Source organism: Physella acuta, unplaced genomic scaffold (genome assembly GCF_028476545.2).
Source record: "Physella acuta isolate Inbredline_101_S28 unplaced genomic scaffold, ASM2847654v3 ptg001475l, whole genome shotgun sequence".
Lineage (NCBI taxonomy): Eukaryota > Metazoa > Mollusca > Gastropoda > Physidae > Physella > Physella acuta.
In genome coordinates this window covers 52,830-76,763 of record NW_026732990.1, presented here as the reverse complement: position 1 = coordinate 76,763, position 23,934 = coordinate 52,830, and the positions used below count along the sequence as shown (strand labels likewise).

Sequence of the window (23,934 nt, the reverse complement as noted above, 5' to 3'; positions counted from 1 at the left end):
TATATATATATATATATATATATATATATATATATATATATATATATATATATATATATTCAAGAAGTTCAAGTTGTTTGGAAATAAAGTGAAAAAGACTCGTAGTTTTATGGTCAGCGGTCCTACGCTCATCACACGCCATTGCTTTCAATTTGTGATTTGTGTGGTGTATGTGTTGTGGGTGTGTGGAGAGTGTGTGGTGAGTGTTGGTTAGTGTGTGGAGAGCGTGTGGTGAGTGTTGGTGAGTGTGTGGCGGGTGTGTGGTGGGTGTGTGGTGAGTGTGTGGTGAGTGTATTTAAGATGTGTGGAGAGTGCCTAATGGAGGCGGAAGAGTCCACTTAGCTTAGTGTGACAATGCTCTGAATGTTTTCTAACCATGAACTCTCCCAGAAGCCCGAACTGAACATAGTGATCGAGATGTAACACACATGAACCCTTTCTCAACTGTTTAGGTTAGCGCCTTGCTCAGTGTACTCACAGCGTAGAGTGACAACAGTAGGGGAAAGTAAAAGTAGTTTAAAAAGTGCTGACTAAATCTTCAAAGAAACAGATCAAATCTACTGCATTCGTATATTAGGTGGTCCAGTAGTAACCCGAAAGTCTTGAGTTCAATGGTCGAGTGATAGAACACACGACTTCTAACAGGAAAGTCTCGAGTTCGCATCCTTTGTGACGTAGCTGAGTCCACTCATCCCTCAAGGTATATTACTCGCGTTAGAAAAAGTATAGTCGGCCTTGCATAGTACAGAGTACACTATCCCTGCATGTTCCGAATCCACAGAAAAAGGTGAACTCTATTTGATCTGATTTAAGGATCGCATTGAAATTTTGTACTTATAGCAGTCTATTCATGTCAGTAAATTGTATGTTATGTTTTACACAGCATCAATAAACTCTATTTGAATAGCTATTCGCTGTACTATCATCTGTTTCACTTGTGCCAAATCCACTGAAAAACATGTTTTAGACCTAAATGTTTTTTTTCAATTTGAAGATACTTTGCTGAATTTCGCTCGTCTATCGTTTGCAACATATGTTTTAACCGCTATAATCATGCACGAGATATATGAGGAAATTTATATTATAACTATAAAAATTTGTGTGATTACATAAGGATATCAAATTAAGAAATCAGACAGCTTTAATGATCTATATCGTCTCAGCATTAAATAAATGCCTCGTCCTCCCCTCCCATCAAACGATTTAATTACATTGCCTCACACGATCTGATATTAATGTACAAGTTAAGAACACATCAACGCTGAATCCAATTCAATACATTTTATTTGTCATTCCAAACAACAAAATAATGTTGAAAAAATGTGATTGAGACTCAAAAAAGCATGTATCACAAATGAGCAGCGTGATATAATACACATCGAATGAAATGGTGATTTACCAATAAAATCTTCACAAGTTCACAGAAATAAAAATCCAAGTTCCACAACTCTGTTCTAGAGTACAGCTGTTTTTCTCAAATCAGATGACGGGTGTCTAGGTATCTCTGTTTTCCAGAAAAAGAAATAACAACACAAGCGTTATAAATCGCGTCAGAAGGCGGAGACGGAGGGTGCGTCAACACCAGGTGACACCCGACCTAGTGACGCCACTCTGCGTCTTATCACTGTGGTTTACATTGTATGCATGTGTTGCATCTTGGGTCACAAGAACAATATGGCAGTCAAGTAAAAGTCAATGGAAAAATATCACATATTTATTTTACATAATAATTATAAATAGGCCGTAACCTAAATATAACATCATATATATATATATATATATATATATATATATATATATATAGCCTATTTAAATGTATAAACATAAATATATATATATATATATATATATATATATATATATATATATATATATGTATATATATATATATATATATATTTATATATATATATATATATATATATATATATATATATATATATATATATATATATATATATATATATATATATCAATATACTCATATAAGTACATTTAGATATATATATATATATATATATATATATATATATATATATATATATATATATATATATATATATATATATATATATATTAGCACTGATAATGTAGCTTAGCATGTAATTGAACATTTGAGTGATACAATAAATTATTTACAGGTGATATAAAATTTAAAACACTTCATCCTAAAATAGGTACCAGTGATACTAGTATATCATGTCATTCTGTCTTAAACACATCCTTTGGTAAGTACATGTAGGCGTATATATATATATATATATATATATATATATATATATATATATATATATATATATATATATATATATATATATCCAGGTTGTAGGTTATAGTCATCACATAATCTATATGACAAAAACTGTACTGGTTATATACATTAAAAAGTTGGATTCCAACTTGCCCAATCTAGAGAAGTCAATAATGACAATTGTAAAAACCATGATAAAAGATAAAGTGAACCTCGATCACCTTTGTAATTATTGATTCTTACACTTAAATTCATACTACCAATCAAATTACATGGCTAATACGTATGAATATTTCGCTACCCATATGTGTTAAATTCAGATGTCTGACAACTGTATTGAAGATTAATTTGACCTTCATTCATAGTAGTTAACGCTACGCTTTCGAACCTAATGGGCCATCGGCATATGAAGTAGAGTTCATCTGTTTCTGTGACCTCGGCGTATGAATGGAAAGTCTGATCTACTTTATACACATTCGCCGTAGATATCGATACGTATACTTTAATCACGTGATGCAGGCAGTGTTGTACTATCTACATGCGTCCTATTCCCCTATCTCCAAATACATCTATACCACACCTTGTCCCCAAATCCCCAAATCCTACTACCTCTATCCGACTCCTTCCTTCTCTCATAATACTCCCCATCCCAACTACATTACACCAATCCACCCTCTCCACCCACCATTCCTCTGAACTCTCCCCCGTCTAAGATTTCCTAAGCCCCGTCCAGGAAGTGACGTCATCATGAAACCCGAGCCAACAAACACAACGGACGGGGAACAAGGCAGGCAATAACATACGGAAATCGCGTGCGATTGTTACCTAAATTGTTACACTAATTACACAATCGTTAACTAGCAACATGTTACGGTAGTTACACAATCCTTAAACATCAACATGTTACGCAATCCTCAACAATCAACATCTTACACAATCCTCAACCATCAACATCTTACACAATCCTCAACCATCAACATCTTACACAATCCTCAACCATCAACATCTTACACAATCCTCAACCATCAACATCTTACACAATCCTCAACCATCAACATCTTACACAATCCTCAACCATCAACATCTTACACAATCCTCAACCATCAACATCTTACGCAATTCTCAACCATCAACATCTTACACAATCCTCAACCATCAACATCTTACACAATCCTCAACCATCAACATCTTACACAATCCTCAACCATCAACATCTTACACAATCCTCAACCATCAACATCTTACACAATCCTCAACCATCAACATCTTACACAATCCTCAACCATCAACATCTTACACAATCCTCAACCATCAACATCTTACGCAATTCTCAACCATCAACATCTTACACAATCCTCAACCATCAACATGTTCCACAATTCTCAACCATCAACATCTTACACAATCCTCAATCATCAACATGTTACACAATCCTCAACCATCAACATCTTACACAATCCTCAACCATCAACATCTTACACAATCCTCAACCATCAACATCTTACGCAATCCTCACCAGTAACGAGACCAGTTAACTAAATCATAGTACAACAAAATTCTTAATGTCTCCTTTAAGCAAACAAAGTGCAGTATTCAACAACACATCTCTAGAGTGCAATAATTAAATGACACAGCCATGACATCCAACAATAAACAACACACCAGTGTCCAAAAATTAATCAACAAAGCCTTCGTGTGCAATAATACAACAAAACCATCTTTGCCCAACAATGAAACAACCATCGCATCCAACAATACACTACACATATTATCTCCATTCTTCTGCAAGCCCGTATTCGTTAGAAAGCGACTTTACCTTAAGCAGCCAAAAAGAACAATATCACCTTTGAATATATATATATATATATATATATATATATATATATATATATATATATATATATATATATATATATATATATATGTATATATATATATATATATATATATATATATATATATATATATATATATATATATAAATATATATATATATATATAACAGCTGATCCAACTACTCTTTCCTTACAAATATCAACACCTGCAGTCTATTTAGGAAACGAAATGGATACCAGGAAAACCAATATACAACATATAGGAGTGTAGACATATGAGCTTTATTTATTATAAAAACATACATATGAGTTTATATATAAAACAACACATATGTTTTTATTCGTTCCTAGTAAAGAATTCAGTAAGAATTATTTGTATTTGTTTCTTTTGTATTTTCTTAAATATTACTTAATTCTCTTTATTTTTGTATTTTAAAATTGGGTAGCTCGTATTATGTAACAGCAAACTAACTAGCTAGTGCTAGCTGGAAAAAAAATACCTAATACAGCTAGCTGCATTCAGTTATCAAACCTCAAAGTACAAAAAAATTATCTAATTTCATTTCGAATGTCTGTCTAGTAATCACGTCTATTCAGCAGCCGTATAGCTCCGATCTGAACTTAAATCTCGACGGAGATGGAAATATTCCCCAACGAAAGAACCTTCTGGAATTCATACCTTGGTCTCTGACAAGGGGACACAATACACTCCATCCATTCGCTACTTGTGTATAATTTAATTATTTACATTTTTGGTCAAATTAATCTAAGGGAAACGAATCATCCCCAGCTAACTTGGGTGAAATATGTTAGTTGGATGATGAAATGAAAGTTAATTAAGAGAAATGAAAAATCCATTTTAAAATGTGATGTAAAATCAAGAGAAATGTTAGATAATTACCTGAACATGAATGCCCTTTCCGGCAACATTTTTCCCTTCAGAAGGCAAACAAGTACATGCATTAGCAAGGTTTTATCGAAACTGATGTTTTGATTTTAACCCAAAGTGACTTGCAAAGCATTAACGTGAAGGCTTTAAAATAATGGTTTTGGGATTTGACAAAAAAAAATATCCCCTGGATCAAAGTTCCTTTTTATCATCTTAAAAACAAGGTGGTTTTCAAGTCAGCTTGTGTGAAGTGGCTTAAAAAGTAGCCGGTTATTTCAAAGGGGTTTAAACACTAGCCGGTTAGGTGAAAGTGGATCGACAGTCTGAGTAGGAGAGTCGTAGGTGTGTCATCTTGTTAGTGTACCCACGTCAACACAACCCAATCAACGACACGATTGTTATAGGATTGTTTTGGTAACAATTTAATATCTGCGGGAAAGTCTGGCTTAAATATTCGCAATCTGCAACAGCCACTAAATGTTAATACTTAGTAGGCCTGCTTTTAAATACATATTTCATTATAAGAATAATAATGAATAATTTTAAAGACTTTTTTTTATTTTATTCTTAAGACATCTTAACTTTGGACCAAGATTGTTCATTGTGCCAACTCAGCACTAATGTGTACCGTGCATACATTAGCGAAGGTATTAAAGTGTCATTTGTCTTTTACGGCAACAGTCAATTTCCCATCGCTAACTTAAAGATTAGTTTATATATATATATATATATATATATATATATATATATATATATATATATATATATATATGTGTGTGTGTGTGTGTGTGTGTGAGTAATTAAGGGGGAGTGGAATACTTGAACAATTAGTTAATTCATCGACGTGTACACAATACCAGGTCTTAAGAAAACGACCACCACCCCTCCCCACCCCCACCTCATTCGCCAGACGACTACTGGGCCTTAGAAAAATGGCCCTAGACAAAACGAAATTGAGTCGGTTGGTGAGCCAACAGTTAATCAATAGATGGCTCACCCCAGGAACGGGCCACAAGCTACAGGTTGGTTTAATCCGGGGGGTAAATAAAATAGAGATTACAGTACTGGACACTAGCCATTCTTCACTGCTAAAGGAACTTAACTCTGTGGAGTGATTAGACTAGGGTAAATAACTCTTTGGTATCAGTTTTTGGTGAAATAGATTTGCCTAAAAGCAAGGAAAAACAAACTCGTATATCGCTAGGCTATGTTGTAAATAAATTCCTCTTTAGATTTAGTGATTCATTGGGCAAATGATGTAGAATTCATGATCCTTGATGGAGGAATTATTATGTAGAGGGCCCTTCTTATGCGAGAAAACGAGAAGCGACTCCAACGGCTTAATTGTTAAAATTGTTATTCAGTCCTTCTTCTTGTATTGCTTGGAAATTTGATAGTTTCGGAAAGCAACCTTTTGCTTGCTTTTTTTTTTTTTTTTTTTTTAAAAAAAAAAAAAAAAAAAAAAAAAATAAAAAATAAAAAAAAAAAAAAGAAAAACCTTTTGCTTGCTTTTAAAATATAATTTAAATCTACTGTCTTTTCTAGGTAAAAAATATAGTCTACTATTGAATCATTAGTTTAACGTAAATAAAATCAGAAATGATATTTAGTCGGCTTATGGTTGTATTAAGAAAAACCCAAAAGCTATGAGTAAGTCTTTAATCAGTCAGTAACTCAAAACTAAAGTGTTTGTGTGTGTGTGTGTGTGGGGGGGGGGGGGGGGGATGGAGCGAGACAGACGTCATGTAGACACAACCCCGATGTCCCCCCCCACCCCCCCCCCCCCCCCACCCCCCACCCCCACCCACCCCCCCCCCCCCCCCCCCATGTCCCTGGACCGGCGTTCACCTAACTGTACTGAGACCAGTCATAAGAATAATTGGATTAACGTGGAATTATTCTTGGACTTGTCTAAAACAATTAATGAGACAAACTGAGACTGGGAGAAATAATTCTCAGATATCAGTAGATAATGCCAGGGGGGAAAACTCTACCAAATGGGACAACTCTACCAAAGGGGGACAACTCTACCAAAGGGGGAGAAGTCCGGTGGAGTTTAAATCTACCAAAGGGGGAGAAGTCTGGTAGAGTTTGTCTTATTGTCGCTATCTTTGATCAAAGATAGGAAGTCATGATTTTAATTTAATGATCTTGTTTTTGTTGTCAGTATAGATTTTAATGCTGCGGTATATATTTATGTGTGTGTGTGTGTCTCTGGGTGTCTGTGCGAGAAGGTATGCGAGGTGTGTGTGTTTCTGTACCTGAGTGTCTATACGTGTGTGTGTGTTTTTTTTATAGGTTTCAATATGTGTATGCGAATGTGTAGTTGTACTTGTCTTTGTGCATGTGTATGTGTGTTGTTTTTGTGCGTCTGAGTGTGCATATCCGTGTATGTTTGCTCATGTATATACTCACATTATAGCTTGTAGATTAGAATTAAGATCATGTATACATATATACATATATATATAACTGTATCTAATTGATTTTGAAACTAAATTGTGCATTAAATCTAAATTATATCAAAATATGTTATTTTTATCAGATGTAAATGTCGGTGTTATAAACTGGAACTTTACAAATCAACTTAGAAGAAGTTTTATGAAGGAACATACACAGGAGTGTGTAGCTGAGATTCCTAACAGTTTTATCACAACTAAAGTTTTGTAAAAATACGGACGTAAACACAAAGCTCTATACCACGGTCCATGCAACATTATTTTTATCGTATAAGTATTAGTGTTATATATCATATCATTGTTTTGTCAGCTACAGTATTGTGTTAAGATGTCCAATATAGATTATTGACGAACAGAACAAGATGTGCAGGGACATTCTAGTAAGGTTAACATCATGTGCCGGCGTAAAGGTCAACGGATCGCCATCATGAAAGAAGGCAAAAGTAAAAAAAAAAAATAAAGTAACAATCGAGGGAGATATTGATATCATTAGCTTGTACTCTACTCATAGTCACATCACTTCTCATTTTTTTTTATCTTAACCATATTGTCTTCCTCATTAAACTTATAGAAAAAAATTAAAATATTACGTTGTTAAATTTTACCCATAACCCTTTGCTGGATACTTTTTTATAGATTTTTTAATAGTTTATTTTTTGTGAAAAATGTTAAGCTGATATATTGATTGATTTAAAACACGTTTTTGATTAATAGTGAGCAAATTTTAACTTTGTCTGACCGTGTTTTTTGATCTTTGGAACAAATCTCGATACATTAAATACATCATATATGGCCCACATTTTACGTTGCCTGGCCTATTTTTTATTATTGCCCATATTTCTTGCTCTAAACTATAAAAATCCTTGAAGAAAAGAAATGATTTTAAAAATATTTTTTTTTTATATTTTCACCACTATGGGATCACTCGCTCTACCCTACGCTACATACATTTGCCGGCTTTAGGCAATCGATCATATCAACATTGTCTGCATCACTGGTAGGAGATGGTATCGCCATAATCCATAGATGTGAATCACCGTATAGAACAATCTAGAAATCCCAGCCACACAAGTGACTATCAGCTGGCACCGTCTAGAAATCTGTGAAAGTTGTTTTTTACCCACGACCACCACTGCATTGTTTTACACACGCATTTTTTGCGCTTTTTCCCGTTGCGCTTTTTTTCTGTTGCGCTTTGTTCCGTTGCGCTTTTTTCTGTTGCGTTTTTTTCTGTTGCGCTTTTTTCTGTTGCGCTTATTTCTGGTCACTAATACCGTTTTAGACAACATTCAAAATTTTCATAGTGCGAGTACAGTAACATAATAAACATGTTAAAAATGTATAAAGCTTCTTATAACACTATCTTTGAAATTTGATATTAATAATATATAATCAAAATAATTTGAAATGCGACAATTTAATTTAATAAGACATTGTTGACATACATTTTATATAAGTGCTTGATGGGCATAACACGGTCGATAAAACAAAAGGTAGGCCGATTATTTTTAATTTAACCAGTGCTTGTAAGTCAACTATCCAATATTGTATATTTAATTTCTTTACACATGCTTTTAAGTCAACTACCAAATATTCTATATTAAATTTCTATATTAGTGCTTGTATATCAACAACCGGAAACTGCACAATGTAGCATGTTGCAAAGGGAGGAATGTGGTGTGAAAAAAACTAGCTAACTCTGAGGGTCTTACAGAGAATGGTGTCGGTTTTGAAATGAGTATTGTCGGGTACATAAGTGCACACTCAGGTCATGTATATATATATATATATATATATATATATATATATATATATATATATATATATATATATATATATATATATATAAGAGTGTGTGGTGTTTACGAATGTGTGTGTGGGTATGTGTGTTAGTATGTGTTACACATACATTGTTTACTTTAACATTATCGATTATAGTGTAGTACTTCAAATACTCATCAGCCTAAGTCTATCCCATAGACGGGGCTACTTTGACTGTGTCACGCTGACTGTCACGCGAACTGTGTCACGCTGACTGTCACGCGAACTGTGTCACAATGACTGTCATGTGTACAGAAGGAAAGTTGATCAATCCCCCGAGCCACTGGTTACAATATTAAATTAGTTTTGTTTACAATTTTTATACGCCGCCCATTTTATGAACATCACTCACTGATTAAATTTGTTTTGTTTACATTGTGCATGAGCCGCCCATTTTATCAACATCACCCACTGAACACTGCAATTTAAAGAACTCTAACCTGTTTGAGTTTGTTTATAAAGTGCTAATTTTCAAAAGTTGAACGCAATATTTGTAAACGTATCATGTACGCAATAGATCAACATCCCACGCTTTTACATATGAATGCAAGTTTCATTCTGTCCAGTTTATGTTGATTTTGTTAGTATTTTATAAGCATTACAATATATTTATTTACATTTCAATACTTCTTCAATATCAATCACAATGTTTTGCTAGATAGCAAGTTACAGTAAATCACTTCATTAAAAAATCGAATGACTTGGTATACGATACATTACTTGTGCAAGAAAGTAATCGAGGAGAAATACTTCAGACTAAGTAACGTGTCCTTTTTCTCAACAATCTGACCGTTTCATCAATGGATAATGGACACCAGCGAGAAAAGTCTCAAAGGTATTTGAGAGGTGTATAAATTCATTTAAAAATCATGCACAGCGTAGTTACAATTAATATGGTTATAAAATCCTGTCTATCTGGTTTTTTTCGGACTTTACTAAAGATTGGATGTATTTGATGTTTATAATATTTTCGGTAACTAAATAAAAATTAAAAAAAAAGCAAAAACAATTTGGTTTTCACGTGTAATGGCGACATAAACAATGGCATCCTGCTATTGGATAGGCCGCCATTGATTTTATTGTACACATTGTAAGCTAAAAATAGAAAACTAGGTCATGGGGTTTTAAATTTGCATTGTAATTTAAAAACTTGATCTGCAAAGTTTTGTAAACAAATAGTTATCGATCACTAAGTTACTGTACAGCCAATCAATATTTGTCTTACGAAAGTGAAACATCCGGTTATAACTTAGGCTTGATGAAAATAAATAGAAATGTAGCCTTAAACTCAACAAATTATTTTCAAGTTCTCTGGATTTGCAACTTGTATAACATTTATTCTAAAAATATAAAATTTCTAAATTAATTTTAGGCTTAAGTTTTTATTTTTTATTTTTTTTTACGGTCTAAATCTAAAAAGCACGTTTTTATTCCATGTCAACAACATTGGGGACGGAATCTCGTCAACTCGCTCGCCTCCATTGCACAACACCACATGAAAATTACTATAAATAGCCTAATTTCACATGGCCTGTTATTCTGAGCAGACATTTCTTGCGTAACAATGTCAAATGCTGAAATTTTCACCCGAGTATTTTCCTATTTTTGTTGCGCATGTTCTGCTATGTTATTTAATTACATTGTTTAGCTCAGTATTTTATTTAGTTACAGTATTGAGCTCAGTATTTTGAAATACCGGAGTTTTTGTCTCGTTTAGTTAAACTCCTCAAAAAACTGAATATTCAGATGAATTTATCACACAAATAATATTTTTGAAACAAATTTTTAGCTGTAACTTGTCAAAAACCTTCTTACGTGACATAAAATCATTCTTTAGCAGGTTATTTCTGTACCAAAAGTATCAATTCACAGTTCCGTTTCCGCTTTCTGATTTCCTCTTCCAAATCGAGGCTGGTGTGATTTGACACGGCAGTTCCACATGGCCACGGCGGTTTTGGATTTGTTGTCACCCACTTGCTTCCGTCTGAAGAAACAGCTAAAGAGTCAGCACATCGACTGTGAGTATACCATCGACATGTTGGTGGTGCTGGGTCGGCGGTTGTTGCTGTGGAGGTTGTGCATGGTGGAGGTGGGTTCCAGACTGGTGTACCGAGCCCGCCGGCAACAGCAGAAGAGGTACCGGTTGTAGTATTTCCGGAACTGCCCGCTGAGGAAGTAAAGCGCGAACGGGTTGACGCAAGAGTTCACAAAGGTCAGGCAGAACCCGGCGATTTTAAAGGCGTGCCAGTGATCATTGAACTCGCCGCTTGAGAAGTTGTACCACATCAGGTACACGTGACGCGGCAGCCAGCAGACGATGAAGATGACGACGAAACTCAGAACGACGTGGGCGACTTTTTTTCTGGCGGCGATTTGCCGGTTGTGGTTGGCCGCGCCGGTCTTGGAGTCAACCGGGACGTTATCGCTGCTGCGGATTAAAATCCTAGCCATCATGACGTAGAAGAACCCGATGGTGAGTAAAGGAAGAATGAAGTAAACAATCAGTCGAAGGGTGTTGGCCACGCCCGCGTGATAGTCGCTGGGAAACTGCGCACAGAATTCTCCAAGCGATGTGTTTGTCCCGTTAGCAACGTGAACGTAAATCCCGCTGAAAACGAGATCTGGAATAGCTAAAGCAATAGACAGGATCCATATACCGATCACCGTTGCTACTGTTGCTCTTAAAGTCCTGCCGGTGAGTTTAGCCATAGGGTTGACGATAGCCACATAACGGTCGGCGCTAAGGGCGGTCAGGGTGAAGACGGACACGCCCAGGGAGACGGTCTGAAGGAACTCGTTGATTTTACACGTCGCTGAGCCGTACGGCCAGTTGCTGAAGGTGTAGACCGTTGACGTCATCGGCACGCTCACCAGGATTAGGAGAAAGTCGCCCACGGATAAGCTGACGATCAGGATATTCGGGATATTTCTCATCACCTGTTGGAAGGATGTAGAATATCATTTACAGAACTACAAAAATGTATGAAAGATTTATTTTCTTTTTTTTTTTGAGAAAAAATAATCATCTCAGCACAATTAAATAATGAGTCTAGAGTTCTAGACTGCTAACCCGAAAGCCTCCAGTTCGAATCAAGGCTCAGTTCAGTGGAATGTCCCTGAGTCTGCCCAGCTCTGATGGGTACCTAACTCATGTTAATGAAAGTAAAAGCGGCTGGACATAGTATTATCCACACTATCCCTTCATATACCGAGAAACACGTGAACTCTACTTCACTTGCCCCATCTGACTTCCAAGCTCGAAAAGGTAACGTTTTAGTTACAATTAAATATACGTTTTTATATTACAGACTAATTAATGAGAACTATTACAATAGAAACACAATTTGTGATCTGACGTAACTGGTTTAGCATACGACAGTACAACAGATTACAATTGGTGGCTTCAGTGCCTCCATGTCGTACTATCATGTTGTTCGTATAATCTATCTCCTAATTAGTTTTATCCCAGATACTTTATCTGAGCTGTTCTTTTATAATAAGTCTAGTGTTACGTTTTAAAAAGATGCACTTCTTCCTCGTTCTTAATTTTAGTGTTGGAAGGCCCTCCAACACAATTAACTAATTAAATATTACTTTTCAGCTGGATATATGTACAAAAGTCACGATTACAAAGCTAAGAGAGCAGTGTTTCTTCCAGACTTTTTTCTCCAGTGGGGCATTTGAAATTTTCGGAGGGGGGGGGGGGGGGGCGGTAGACTTTTTTTCGGGGGGATGCGGACACTGAAGAGATGCCTGGACGAAACTCTGTAAGAGAGTCAGCACACGGTGTGTTGAAATACAAGGCGACCACTTGCATACAATTAAAATGGCCTTTTACAAAGCACCGAAAACAAGCTATGTATGTGGATACATACACACTCTTATTAAGCGAATTCGTTCGCGGGCCGGCTAAACTAAAAACAACACATGAAATAAGTTTCAAAATTTTTCGAGAAAAAAAAGTAGAATAATACCCAAACAGGTGATAATGAAAATAAATCAAATAAAACATATTTTCATTAACAGTAATTATGATTTTTCTAGTTATCAGATGTCTTGAGAGGTTGCAAAATTAACACCCAGGACCTGACTAAATGGAAGGTTATGGATGATGTCCTATGCTCCTCAAAGAGTAAAGAGGATTAAGTCAAGTCAAGTAAGTCATTCTCTACTTTTCACTTATATTAACGAGAATATAAATAAACCATTAAGTAACATGTATTTCACATCTAGCAAACTCCTAATGCGTCTAATGCCTATTGTAATCGGATTTCCCCGGCTAATTAACGGGAATTCCCAGTCGACCCACGCATAGAGTCTTCACTATAAAACCGCAACCCATGAATAAATGAAAACCATCATCGATTCAAAGCCTCCCTGTACATTAGATTACGTTTAGACTTGTTAAAAAAATGAATAGGTTTGAAATAATCAATTTTTAGATTTTTTTAAATTAATTAAATCAATTTTTATGCTAAATTATCTTTTAGTTCTACAGCATGTCTATGGTAAAAGAAAAGAAGTAAGTGTACTCTACTGGGTTATGTAGGGTTGAATCGCCTTCAGATCGAAACTTAAACCACAGAGCGTTATCTCAACGTGCGATACCAAGCCTATGTACTGCAGGTACTCATTCAGCTGTACTAACTTTTGCCTTAGTCCTTTCACTAAACCTTACCCACATTAGCAGAAACGAAATGTGTTTTGTTATATTGTATTATAATAACGTTTTTCTTTTTTCTTTTCTTTTTTTTTTTAAATTTTAGTCGCCTTATTCGAAGATTTAATAAAAATTAAATCTTAGAATCGTTTAGGTTTTAAATATATATGTGTATGTTTGTATGTTTGTCACTATCTGCCCACAACTATCCGCCCCCTCCCCCCACCACCACCACCACCAACACACTCTATGCTGCACATTCCACATCATAGTTAGCCCGCCATTTTTTTTACAACAAAGCACACAATTTAAATTAATGCAATTGATGCCAGCCAAGTGTTTGAATTAAATTGTTGTCTATTGTCTGCTTGTATGCAGAGACTTCGCGAGATGTGCTGGCTTTACTCAAGAGAAGTCCAGTTACTGTTGTGGTTCGTTTTAGATCCTATGTAGACGCGATCGCCTATGGATGTTACGTCTTGATGCTAAACTAGCCATTTCAGTAACATCAATTTCCTGTACTAACTTCGTCATGATTTTACTCTAGCCGTTTCTGTTACACCTTGATGCTAAGCTAGCCGTTTCTATAACATCAATCTGCTAATTACTTCTTGATATTTTGCTCGCTGTTTCTGTAACATTAATCTTCTGTGTTAGTTACGTCTTGATGCTAAGCTAGCTGTTTCTGTAATATCAACCTCTTGTGCAAAACTACATATTAATTTTACTCTAGCCGTTTCTGTATCACCTTGATCACTCGCTAGCTGTTTCTACAACATCAATCTCATGTGCTGATTAGGTCTTGATGCTAGGCTAGGCTTTTCTATAACATTAACCATCTGTGCTAATTATGACTTGATGATTCGCTAGCCGTTTCTATAATATCAACCCTCTGTGCTAATTACGTCTTGATGTAACACTGTTTCTGTAACATCAATCTCCAGTGCCAGTTACGTCATGATGCTAAGCTATCTGTTTATGTAACATCAATTTCCTGTCCCAGTTACGTCATGATACAACGCTAACTGTTTCTGTAATATCCATTTCCTGTGCCAGTTACGTCATGATGCTAAGCTATCTGTTTATGTAACATCAATCTCCAATGCCAGTTACGTCATGATGCTAAGCTATCTGTTTATGTAACATCAATTTCCTGTCCTAGATACGTCATGCTACAACGCTAACTGTTTCTGTAATACCAACATCAAGTGCTAACTTCATCATTATACTCTAGCCTTTTCTATACCACCAATCTCCGATGGATATTAACCATTTCTTTGATAACAATTTCCTGTGGAGTCTCCTATTTGATGAAATGATAACAGTCTAGAGCAGTAATATCTAGCCAGATTAAATTTTCGAATTGGAGGCTTAAAAACGAGTCTACTAAAAATAGCAACAAGATCAAATATATAAATATCGATACTGTTAAGAATTCGATATGGTTAATAGCATTCATACTATTTTAGTATAGTTTCCATATCATAAGACCAATTCTCGCTAAAACGTAATACAAATAATATCACAATTTAAAATATACGCTATAAAATCTTAGAATCGAACCTAACCTACGCTATAAAACATACCAACACGACGATACTAAAAATATGAGTACGATACTTAAAAATGCCCTAGTTCCGTTCTTAAAGGAACCTAATCCTATTAAAACAAAGCCTACAATTAATACTTATTTCGAGTATAATGAGAACGTTACTTTAATTAATGTTGTAACTTTAAAGTCGGCTGTGATAGGTTGGCTGTTTAAAATGACTGAAACAATGACAGATGATTGATTGTTGAATCCGACTTTGACTAAATTCGCGATGTTTTTGTCGCTCAACAAATGTTTGGTTTTATTTGAAAGCCTTTGTGTCATGTCATTGTGGTTTTAATTGCACGAACACTAAAATCCAGATTTTAAAAAAAAAATCACTCAGCAAAGTTTTGCGATCAGAGAAAATGTCATATTTGTTCCGTCAAATTTGTCAGTTGAATTTTTTAAAGTCTTTTAAAATTGTAAAGACCCGCAACAGTGTCAGAGGCATTTGTTCGTGGTTAGACCAGTCAAATGTTCGTCAATAGGGCTTGTAAGTAGGTCACAACTTCTCGTTCTCGTACTTGCCAGCTAGTAGATTTCGAGACCGTAGACTTACAAGCCCGATTGTGTATGTACAAATATCGAGTTATATCGATATGTAGTTAACAAACATTAGATGGCTTTCAAATAACTGTGACGGCGTGATCGAATGGTAGAGCGTTTGGCTACTAGTCGGAAGCTCTCGAGTTCAGATCTCGGTTTGGACTTGTGACTGTAGGACGTCACTGAGTCCACTCAGCTCTGATGGGTACCTGACTTACGTTGCGGAAAGTTAGGGTATCTCGGCATAACAAGTTGACATCCATGCAAACATTACAGTTAAGAACGGAGAAGAAGAATCGCTGTAATTATACAATGAATAAAACAGACCTTATCAAAAGAAGAATAAGAGACAGCGTTGTCGTGTGAGATAGAGTATGATTGCTAACTCCAGAAGTCTTCAGTTCGGAACCCCGGGCAGATGAGACTTATAAAACTTATTAGAGTTCAACCCATCTGGGCAAGAAAACTCCATAATGCTGCAGATTGCTCTTGGGTAGACAAAAGCTACCGAAGCGTATTCAGATCGAAAAGCAGATTGAAGTCGGAGTCACTTTGCCATGAGGCGTATAACATGTCATTATTAATTATGTTAAAGAAATTCTTTTCAATATTACAATAAGAATAAAGAAGATAATGAAATTAATTTCCGCCTCTAAAAGACAACCTATTGTAACAGCTTCCATTTTGATCATCTCAATTATTAGGAATTTTGAGTCAAACAACGTCATTTTTCCTGGATTTTTAAGACTGGGCGATATAAAGGGGTAATGTTAGTTCTAAACGAGGGTTTATGAGACAATTGAAAGCATTTTAAAAACAAATTCAAGCAAATAGCAAGCCTCGAATAGAATGTGAATTGTTTATTAAAGCTCAGTTTAAGTCGTAAATAAATAGACATACACAATAACATAAGAATATTACGTAGTATTTTCTGCTTATCTTTCGGATAAGCGACGTAAGTCTGTTAATCTTTATCCCAAACAGGCGTGATCGACGTTTTATATACGGTAAAACTCAATAATCCCCCCCAGAATACTTTCTAATGTTGTTTTATTTCTTTATGTCCCGGAATTAATTTCTATTTACAGCAACAGATTACTAATCCATGGAAATGATCTAAAAATAGCAAGACACAGCGTTCCTGTTTTTGTCCGTCATTACCCGCTTCTGTCGAACATAACCTATTCATTGTATTAGGATTTTCGCCGCGAATTCCGTTACGCCTTTAAAAGGTTAAAGGTTATCCAAAGGTTGGGCTGTTAATCTTAATCACATCGAACAAAGGCAAAAAAACGGTAACTTGTTATGAGCTTCCGTTGAAGTTTTGTTTTGTTTCTTTAAAAGAAATAAAAAATTGTCGCCATTAGTTCAAAGGTGAACTTTGAATCACGAGTCGGAAAATACGTTTTTTTTAAAAAGCAAAAACTGTCTCAACCTACGCTATAACATAAATAGGTTTATCTTTGAATCAGTTGCGACAGTTGGATATTTGACGGTATCGATTGGTGCCGTGCCAGGCTCCCAATAAAAAGATGCTCGCTGGAACATTGTAGGGTGCCTGGCTAATAGACTCTACAGACAGTAGCGACGGCCAATTGGGAGCTCGGCGAGGTAGGAATAAACCGAAGGAAACCAATTATTACCAGGATGACGAGGAGGGAAAAAAATAACGTGTAGTATTAAAGGTCGGAGTTTGGTGTGGGCGAAAGTAGCAAAGTCGAAGTGGAGGGGGGAGAGTGGGTAGATGTGGTATAGGCTGTAAAGGTTATATGTGTGGTATAGATCTGGTCTAGTCTAGTCTAGTCTAGTCTAGTCTAGTCTAGTCTAGTCTAGTCTAGTCTAGTCTAGTCTAGTCTAGTCTAGTCTAGTCTAGTCTAGTCTAGTCTAGTCTAGTCTAGTCTAGTCTAGTCTAGTCTAGTCTAGTCTAGTCTAGTCTAGTCTAGTCTAGTCTAGTCTAGTCTAGTCTAGTCTAGTCTAGTCTAGTCTAGTCTAGTCTAGTCTAGTCTAGTCTAGTCTAGTCTAGTCTAGTCTAGTCTAGTCTAGTCTAGTCTGATAGAGTACGAGATAAGAAATGTATTAGATATTACATTTCTAAACTAGTTAAAATTATTCGCAGTTTAAACTAGTGAAAATTACGTAATACTTATCATCTCCTTTTAATTACCATCTCGTAAATTTCTAGTATTTAAATTTCCTTACAAAATAAAGATTTCTTCCGATTATCATAAATCCAAAGATTTCAGAAGATTAAAAGGATTACGCTAATCTCTAAAGACAAGGATTTACAACGTCATTAATTATGTATTTCTTGTGCAAGCATGTGCATATGCTCAAGGTTTCCAGAATTCTCAAGGGCGGCTACTCCACTTTCTCTCCTATCCCTTTCATACACATATAATAGCATTTTCCAATACATACGATGTCTAAGCATATATTATCATTTTAAAGGTCTGAATTTTTCTTTTTTATAATTTCAAATTGCAACACAGCAATGAACTTATACATGTGTTATATTTTAATTACATCTTCACAAGGTTGGTTTTTTTTTAATCCATAAAGAAAAACATCAGCAATCTCTATTTCGTTATAGATTTTAAAAGTAATTATCTCCCTGCGTTATTAACTCCCTTGATTCAAGGGAGACGAACCTCGGCGGAACATCCGGTATTACGAAGTAATTCTTTTATCTTATCCATCTTCTGGATCACGAGGGTTCATGTGTATCCCAGTGCAGAAACTACGGAATATCGCGAAGTGGATGATGTAGATCAGGGGTCTCCAAACTTTTCAGCCCGAGGGCCGCATGAACTATCAAATTTCAGTTCGGGGGTCAATTTCTTTCAGGAATGTCTTTAATTTTTCTGAGCAAAGTTCCTCGGCCATCACCAACAAACGTTTTTTCCGTGGACAAAAAGATCTCCGCGGGCCGGATGAGAGGACATCGCGGGCCGCATCCGGCCCGCGGGCCGTAGTTTGGAGACCCCTGATGTAGATTAAAAATCAAAGGCGTCGTGAGCGTGGGGTGTGGCACAAGAAACAATATAGTGTGTGACATTTTTTTATTGAAAATACAGGCGGGTTGTTCTCTTTTAAAATCATGACATTTATAATAAAAGGGGAGAAGATTAGTGTAAGGGCAATAATTCGTCATCAAATTTTACTGTCTATTGTACAGAATGAAATGTTTGCCTTGTTTCCTTCTTTGATAATGGTGGGGGGGGGGATTGTAAAAGACATACATCTACTCACTTAAATCAAAGTCCTCTTAAAAACGACAATTTTTAAACTCTTGAAATTTTTCTGCCGCTCTCTCCTCTACCCCAACGCCACTTCAATCCCCTCCCACTAAAAATAATTATAGCCTACTTAATTTGGGTAGTTTTCAGTTTTTCTTTTATCGACTTCAAAAACACTATCCAGCTAAGCAATACTATTTCTCAAACCTTATTGTGTATCATTAGACAGGTTTCAAGCATAAGGGGGACAACTCTATAAAATACCTTGTTGTCGACGAAAGACAACTCTATAAAATAAAAGTTATCATACCTTGTTGGCGACGACAGACAAGATCAGGGTACCGTTGCCTATGAGTCCGACGATGAAGATGAAGGCAAAAACGATGGGTACGATAACACCGTAGATCTCACTGGTCAAAGCCCACCTGAAATTTTCGAAAAAAAAAAGACAAGTAAGTGTGAAATTATTAGAACTAGTTTTTCAGTTGGGGGCGAGGGTTTTGATACTATTAAATAAACATTTTAAAATGTATTTATTTCAAAACACATTTTCTTATCTCATAGACATGTAAGCAATGTGAAAAACTGAATCACTATAAAATATAGTTAGTTTATAAATGACTATACAAATATATTATTTTATTTCTTAAGCATTTTCAAAAATTGTTCTTAATATTCATCCCCTCTTTAGTGGCATGCTACTAAAAAAAAAGTATTGCAAACCCGCACTTAACACTCAGTCGTAATTAACATATCGGTTCTCTTGGAATTCCGCCTGGGACTACCGCCCCCACCACACTCCCTAGCTACGCCATTGAGCACTGTGTTTTGATGCTAGGAGTCGCCACATCAAGGTTGGGGTCGTTTAATTATGTATGGCGCATGTGTGGAGTGGTCACGCTGATGGCGGCTATTTATTGCTGCTGTCGCTGATACAAAGACATGAGAGATGAAGACGGGGCGTCTTTACAACACTATTTACGGCGACTTTAGATTTACAGCAACATTTACAACATCAACTATCTAGTTAATCACAGCATTTTTAATGTAATTGTCTGTAACTATACCATCCCGTCCTATGTTTTAGGTAACGAAAAATAATTTTGGAAATAGAAATAGAATAAATAGCCATATGTATGTAGCATAGAAATAGTTGGGTGGTATTCAGGGGGGAGGGGGGGGGGGGCAATTGAGTAAAACAGGGGCAGGTTTATTGTTCCGTAAAACCCAGTAGCGTAGCGAGGGGGGGGGGGGGGTGCGGGGGGGACGCATGTCCCCGGGCGCCGACCTTAGGGGGCGCCAAAATGGGTAGGAAAAATAAATTGAAAGATTGAGGGGGGTGCAAATCGAAATCTTGAGGGGGTGCAAATCGAAAAGTTTGTCCCCGGGCGCCGGGAAGGGTCGCTACGCCACTGGTAAAACCGTATCCAGTGTCGCATTATCGAAACAGAGAGCTATGAGTGACGTTTCAAATCCCCGCCCACTGTGACGCTACATGGAGACTAGAAAAACAGATGACAAAATAAATACGTGAATTCAAAGAATGCAGCTGACTGTATAGGAAAATAAATATAAAAATAGCGTTCAGAGTTCAGACCAAAGGTCATGGTCAGACTGGCGTGCAACTTGCTATTTTTAGAAATGGTATGTGATTGTAATACAATCAGCTTATATGACTTATGATTTGACCCAAAGTCTAATTAACTCTAATGTATTAAGCCTAATTATCCGGTTATTTCCTGTAGGCAGTACAAACATACTGGCACGCCTTTGTAAATATTGGGTTGCAATTTCTTTATAAGTTGTTTTTTTTTTTATAAATTTCATTTTTAATTGACAGTAAACAAATATCGACACCAAGTGTATGACATCAACAAACATTGACACTACTGACATCATTAAACAATAACATCATGTGAATGACTTCAACAAACCATAGCACCATGTGAATGACCTACTGACTTCAACAAACTATAACATCATGTGAATGACCTACTTACTTCAACAAACCATAACACCATGTGAATGATCTACTGACAACAAACTATAACATCATGCGAATGACCTAATGGCATCAACAAATCATAACATCATGTGAATGACCTAATGACATCAACAAACCATAACATCACGTGAATGACCTAATGACATCAACAAACCATAACATCACGTGAATGACCTAATGACATCAACAAACAATAACATCACGTGAATGACCTAATGACATCAACAAACCATAACATCATGTGAATGACCTAATGAGATCAACAAACCATAACATCACGTGAATGACCTAATGAGATCAACAAACCATAACACCATGTGAATGACCTACTGACTTCAACAAATCATAACATCATGTAAATGACCTAATGACATCAACAAACCATAACATCACGTGAATGAACTAATGACATCTACAAACCATAACATCATGTGAATGACCTAATGACATCAACAAACCATAACATCACGTGAATGACCGACTGACATCAACAAACCATAACACCATGTGAATGACCTATTGACATCAACAAACCATAACATTATGTGAATGACCTACTCACATCAACAAACCATAACATCATGTGAATGACCGACTGACTTCAACAAACCATAACACCATGTGAATGACCTACTAACATCAAACCATAACATCATGTGAATTACCTACTGAAATCAGCAAACCATAACATCATGTGAATGACCTATTTACATCAACAAACCATAACACCATGTGAATGACCTACTAACAACAAACCATAACATCATGTGAATGACATACTTACATCAACAAATAATGACAACACGTATTTGACCTACTTGTCGTAGTGGGACGGTGTGTTGTTGAGCAGGCTGCTGCTGTCGCTGGCGGTGATGTTGCCGCTGATGTGGTCGGCGGGCTGCATGGTCGAGGTCACCATCGGCACCGCTGCTAGAGTGGTGACTGCCAGAGATGCCGTCATGACGCCGCGTCAGTCAGATCAGCTGTCAGAGATAAAGACAAGAGCTAATACAAAAAAAAGTTATATCTATGTTGAAAACTTCATCTGGGAAAAAAAATCGGATTAATGATTAACAGTGCTGTTCGACAGTGCAGCTGAATCTAGAGTATATGGATTTGAGATTAACTGGGTACATAGTTTCTTATCCCTCCCTCGCCCCACGAACGAAATGGAATTTATATAGAAAATATATACTTTTAACAGTGTCAGCCCTCCCGGAGATAAAAAGTTTGAAAGAAACACTGACTGGGTACAAGACTAAAATAAGATTAGTATTAGTAAGAAAGGCAAATTTTGTTTCAAAATTAAATTTAAAATATAAATATATAACCTAATTGTATTGCGTTTTACAGAAGATAAATTACTAAATTAAAATCGTATTCATTCTTTGGTCTAATATGGTTAAAATATAGATTAATTTTTAACGCTGCACGTTAGACTGGACTACATCATATTATAAAGTGCAACAATGTGTTTAAAAAAATAATGAAATCAAAATATTGTTGCAAAATAGGATTTAAAATCATAAAAGACTAAAAATGTTTTGCAAAAAAAGTTTAAACATTATAAAACACAAAAGGAAAACTGGAAAGAAACAGAAAAACACGAGAGTAACAAAAACACTGACTTTCATAATGATCACAAAAAAATGCGAATGCTAAAATGACGAGGTGGGTTAGGGACAGGAGTTCTAGGCCTTTTTGGCTTTTAAACCAGAGTTTTTTTTTTTATTATGAGCACTTTAATATCTCAGTGCAAAACTAAGTTAATGCATTGTTGAACTGAAGATTATAATTAAATACTTGTATTTGTAAGAAATGGATATTAGCGCTTTAATGTACAACTAAAGTTTTACTAGTGTAAAAAAGTTTATTATATATAAGTCATTATATGATCTGACTACATACATGAAGAATGAAATACAAATCTAGCTAGAAATGTGATGAATGCCTATTAAAACAGCGTGATAAGATATCTACATAAAAAGCCTATATGATATAAATAGGCGCAGGGAGAAATCAAAACATAATGTAACGTTCAGGTAGATATTAGAAGCATCGCTGGCGTAGATGTTGATACACCTGCTAAGTGTGATTAAACTCACCTGTCTCTTGTGGATAAGAGAAGCGAGATTAACATCTGGTTGGTGTTTAGTATTGGATGAATACCCAGCAACATGTGCACCATAAACATAACCTTTCTAGCTTAGCCGTTTACGCCAACCCGCACCCTGTATCTGTGAGGTTGACCTTATCACCCAACCTATAATGCAAGCCAACCACTTGGTCATTGAACCACACCCAACCATTAGCATGAACCAGGCCTTTTAAATGTTTAACTAACCCCAATCTATTCTGCCAACATGTTCGTCCAACCATTCAACCACCCCAAACCACCTTTGCCAACCAGTTCATCCCACCAACCAGTCAACCGCCCCAAACCACGTTTGCCAACCAGTCGTCCAACCATCATTCAACCAACCCAAACCATCCTCACCATCCTAGCCTTAACTCCACTCCTCCATCTCCAACCACCCATCTAGATCACCTTAGCTAACCACTCTGTCCAACCATCATTCAACCAACCCTAACAACCCTTACAACCACCTGCCCAGCTTTCTCTCAACCACCCCCCACC

General features: G+C 36.1%; 1 protein-coding gene across 1 annotated transcript in view; it reads right to left on the bottom strand.

Annotated features, from left to right (window-relative positions):
• Nucleotides 1-11,013: 11,013 nt before the first annotated feature.
• The window catches only part of LOC131928202 (neuropeptide CCHamide-1 receptor-like), a 56,442-nt gene continuing 43,521 nt past the window's right edge, over nt 11,014-23,934 (bottom strand). Inside the window, exons 2-4 of the mRNA XM_059284148.1 lie at nt 22,115-22,279; nt 19,602-19,716; nt 11,014-12,192 (exon numbers count right to left, since the gene is read on the bottom strand). Coding sequence (XP_059140131.1) covers nt 11,260-12,192; nt 19,602-19,716; nt 22,115-22,257 — 1,191 coding nt within the window. The 5' untranslated portion in view covers nt 22,258-22,279 and the 3' untranslated portion in view covers nt 11,014-11,259. The remainder of the gene's footprint in view (nt 12,193-19,601; nt 19,717-22,114; nt 22,280-23,934) is intronic.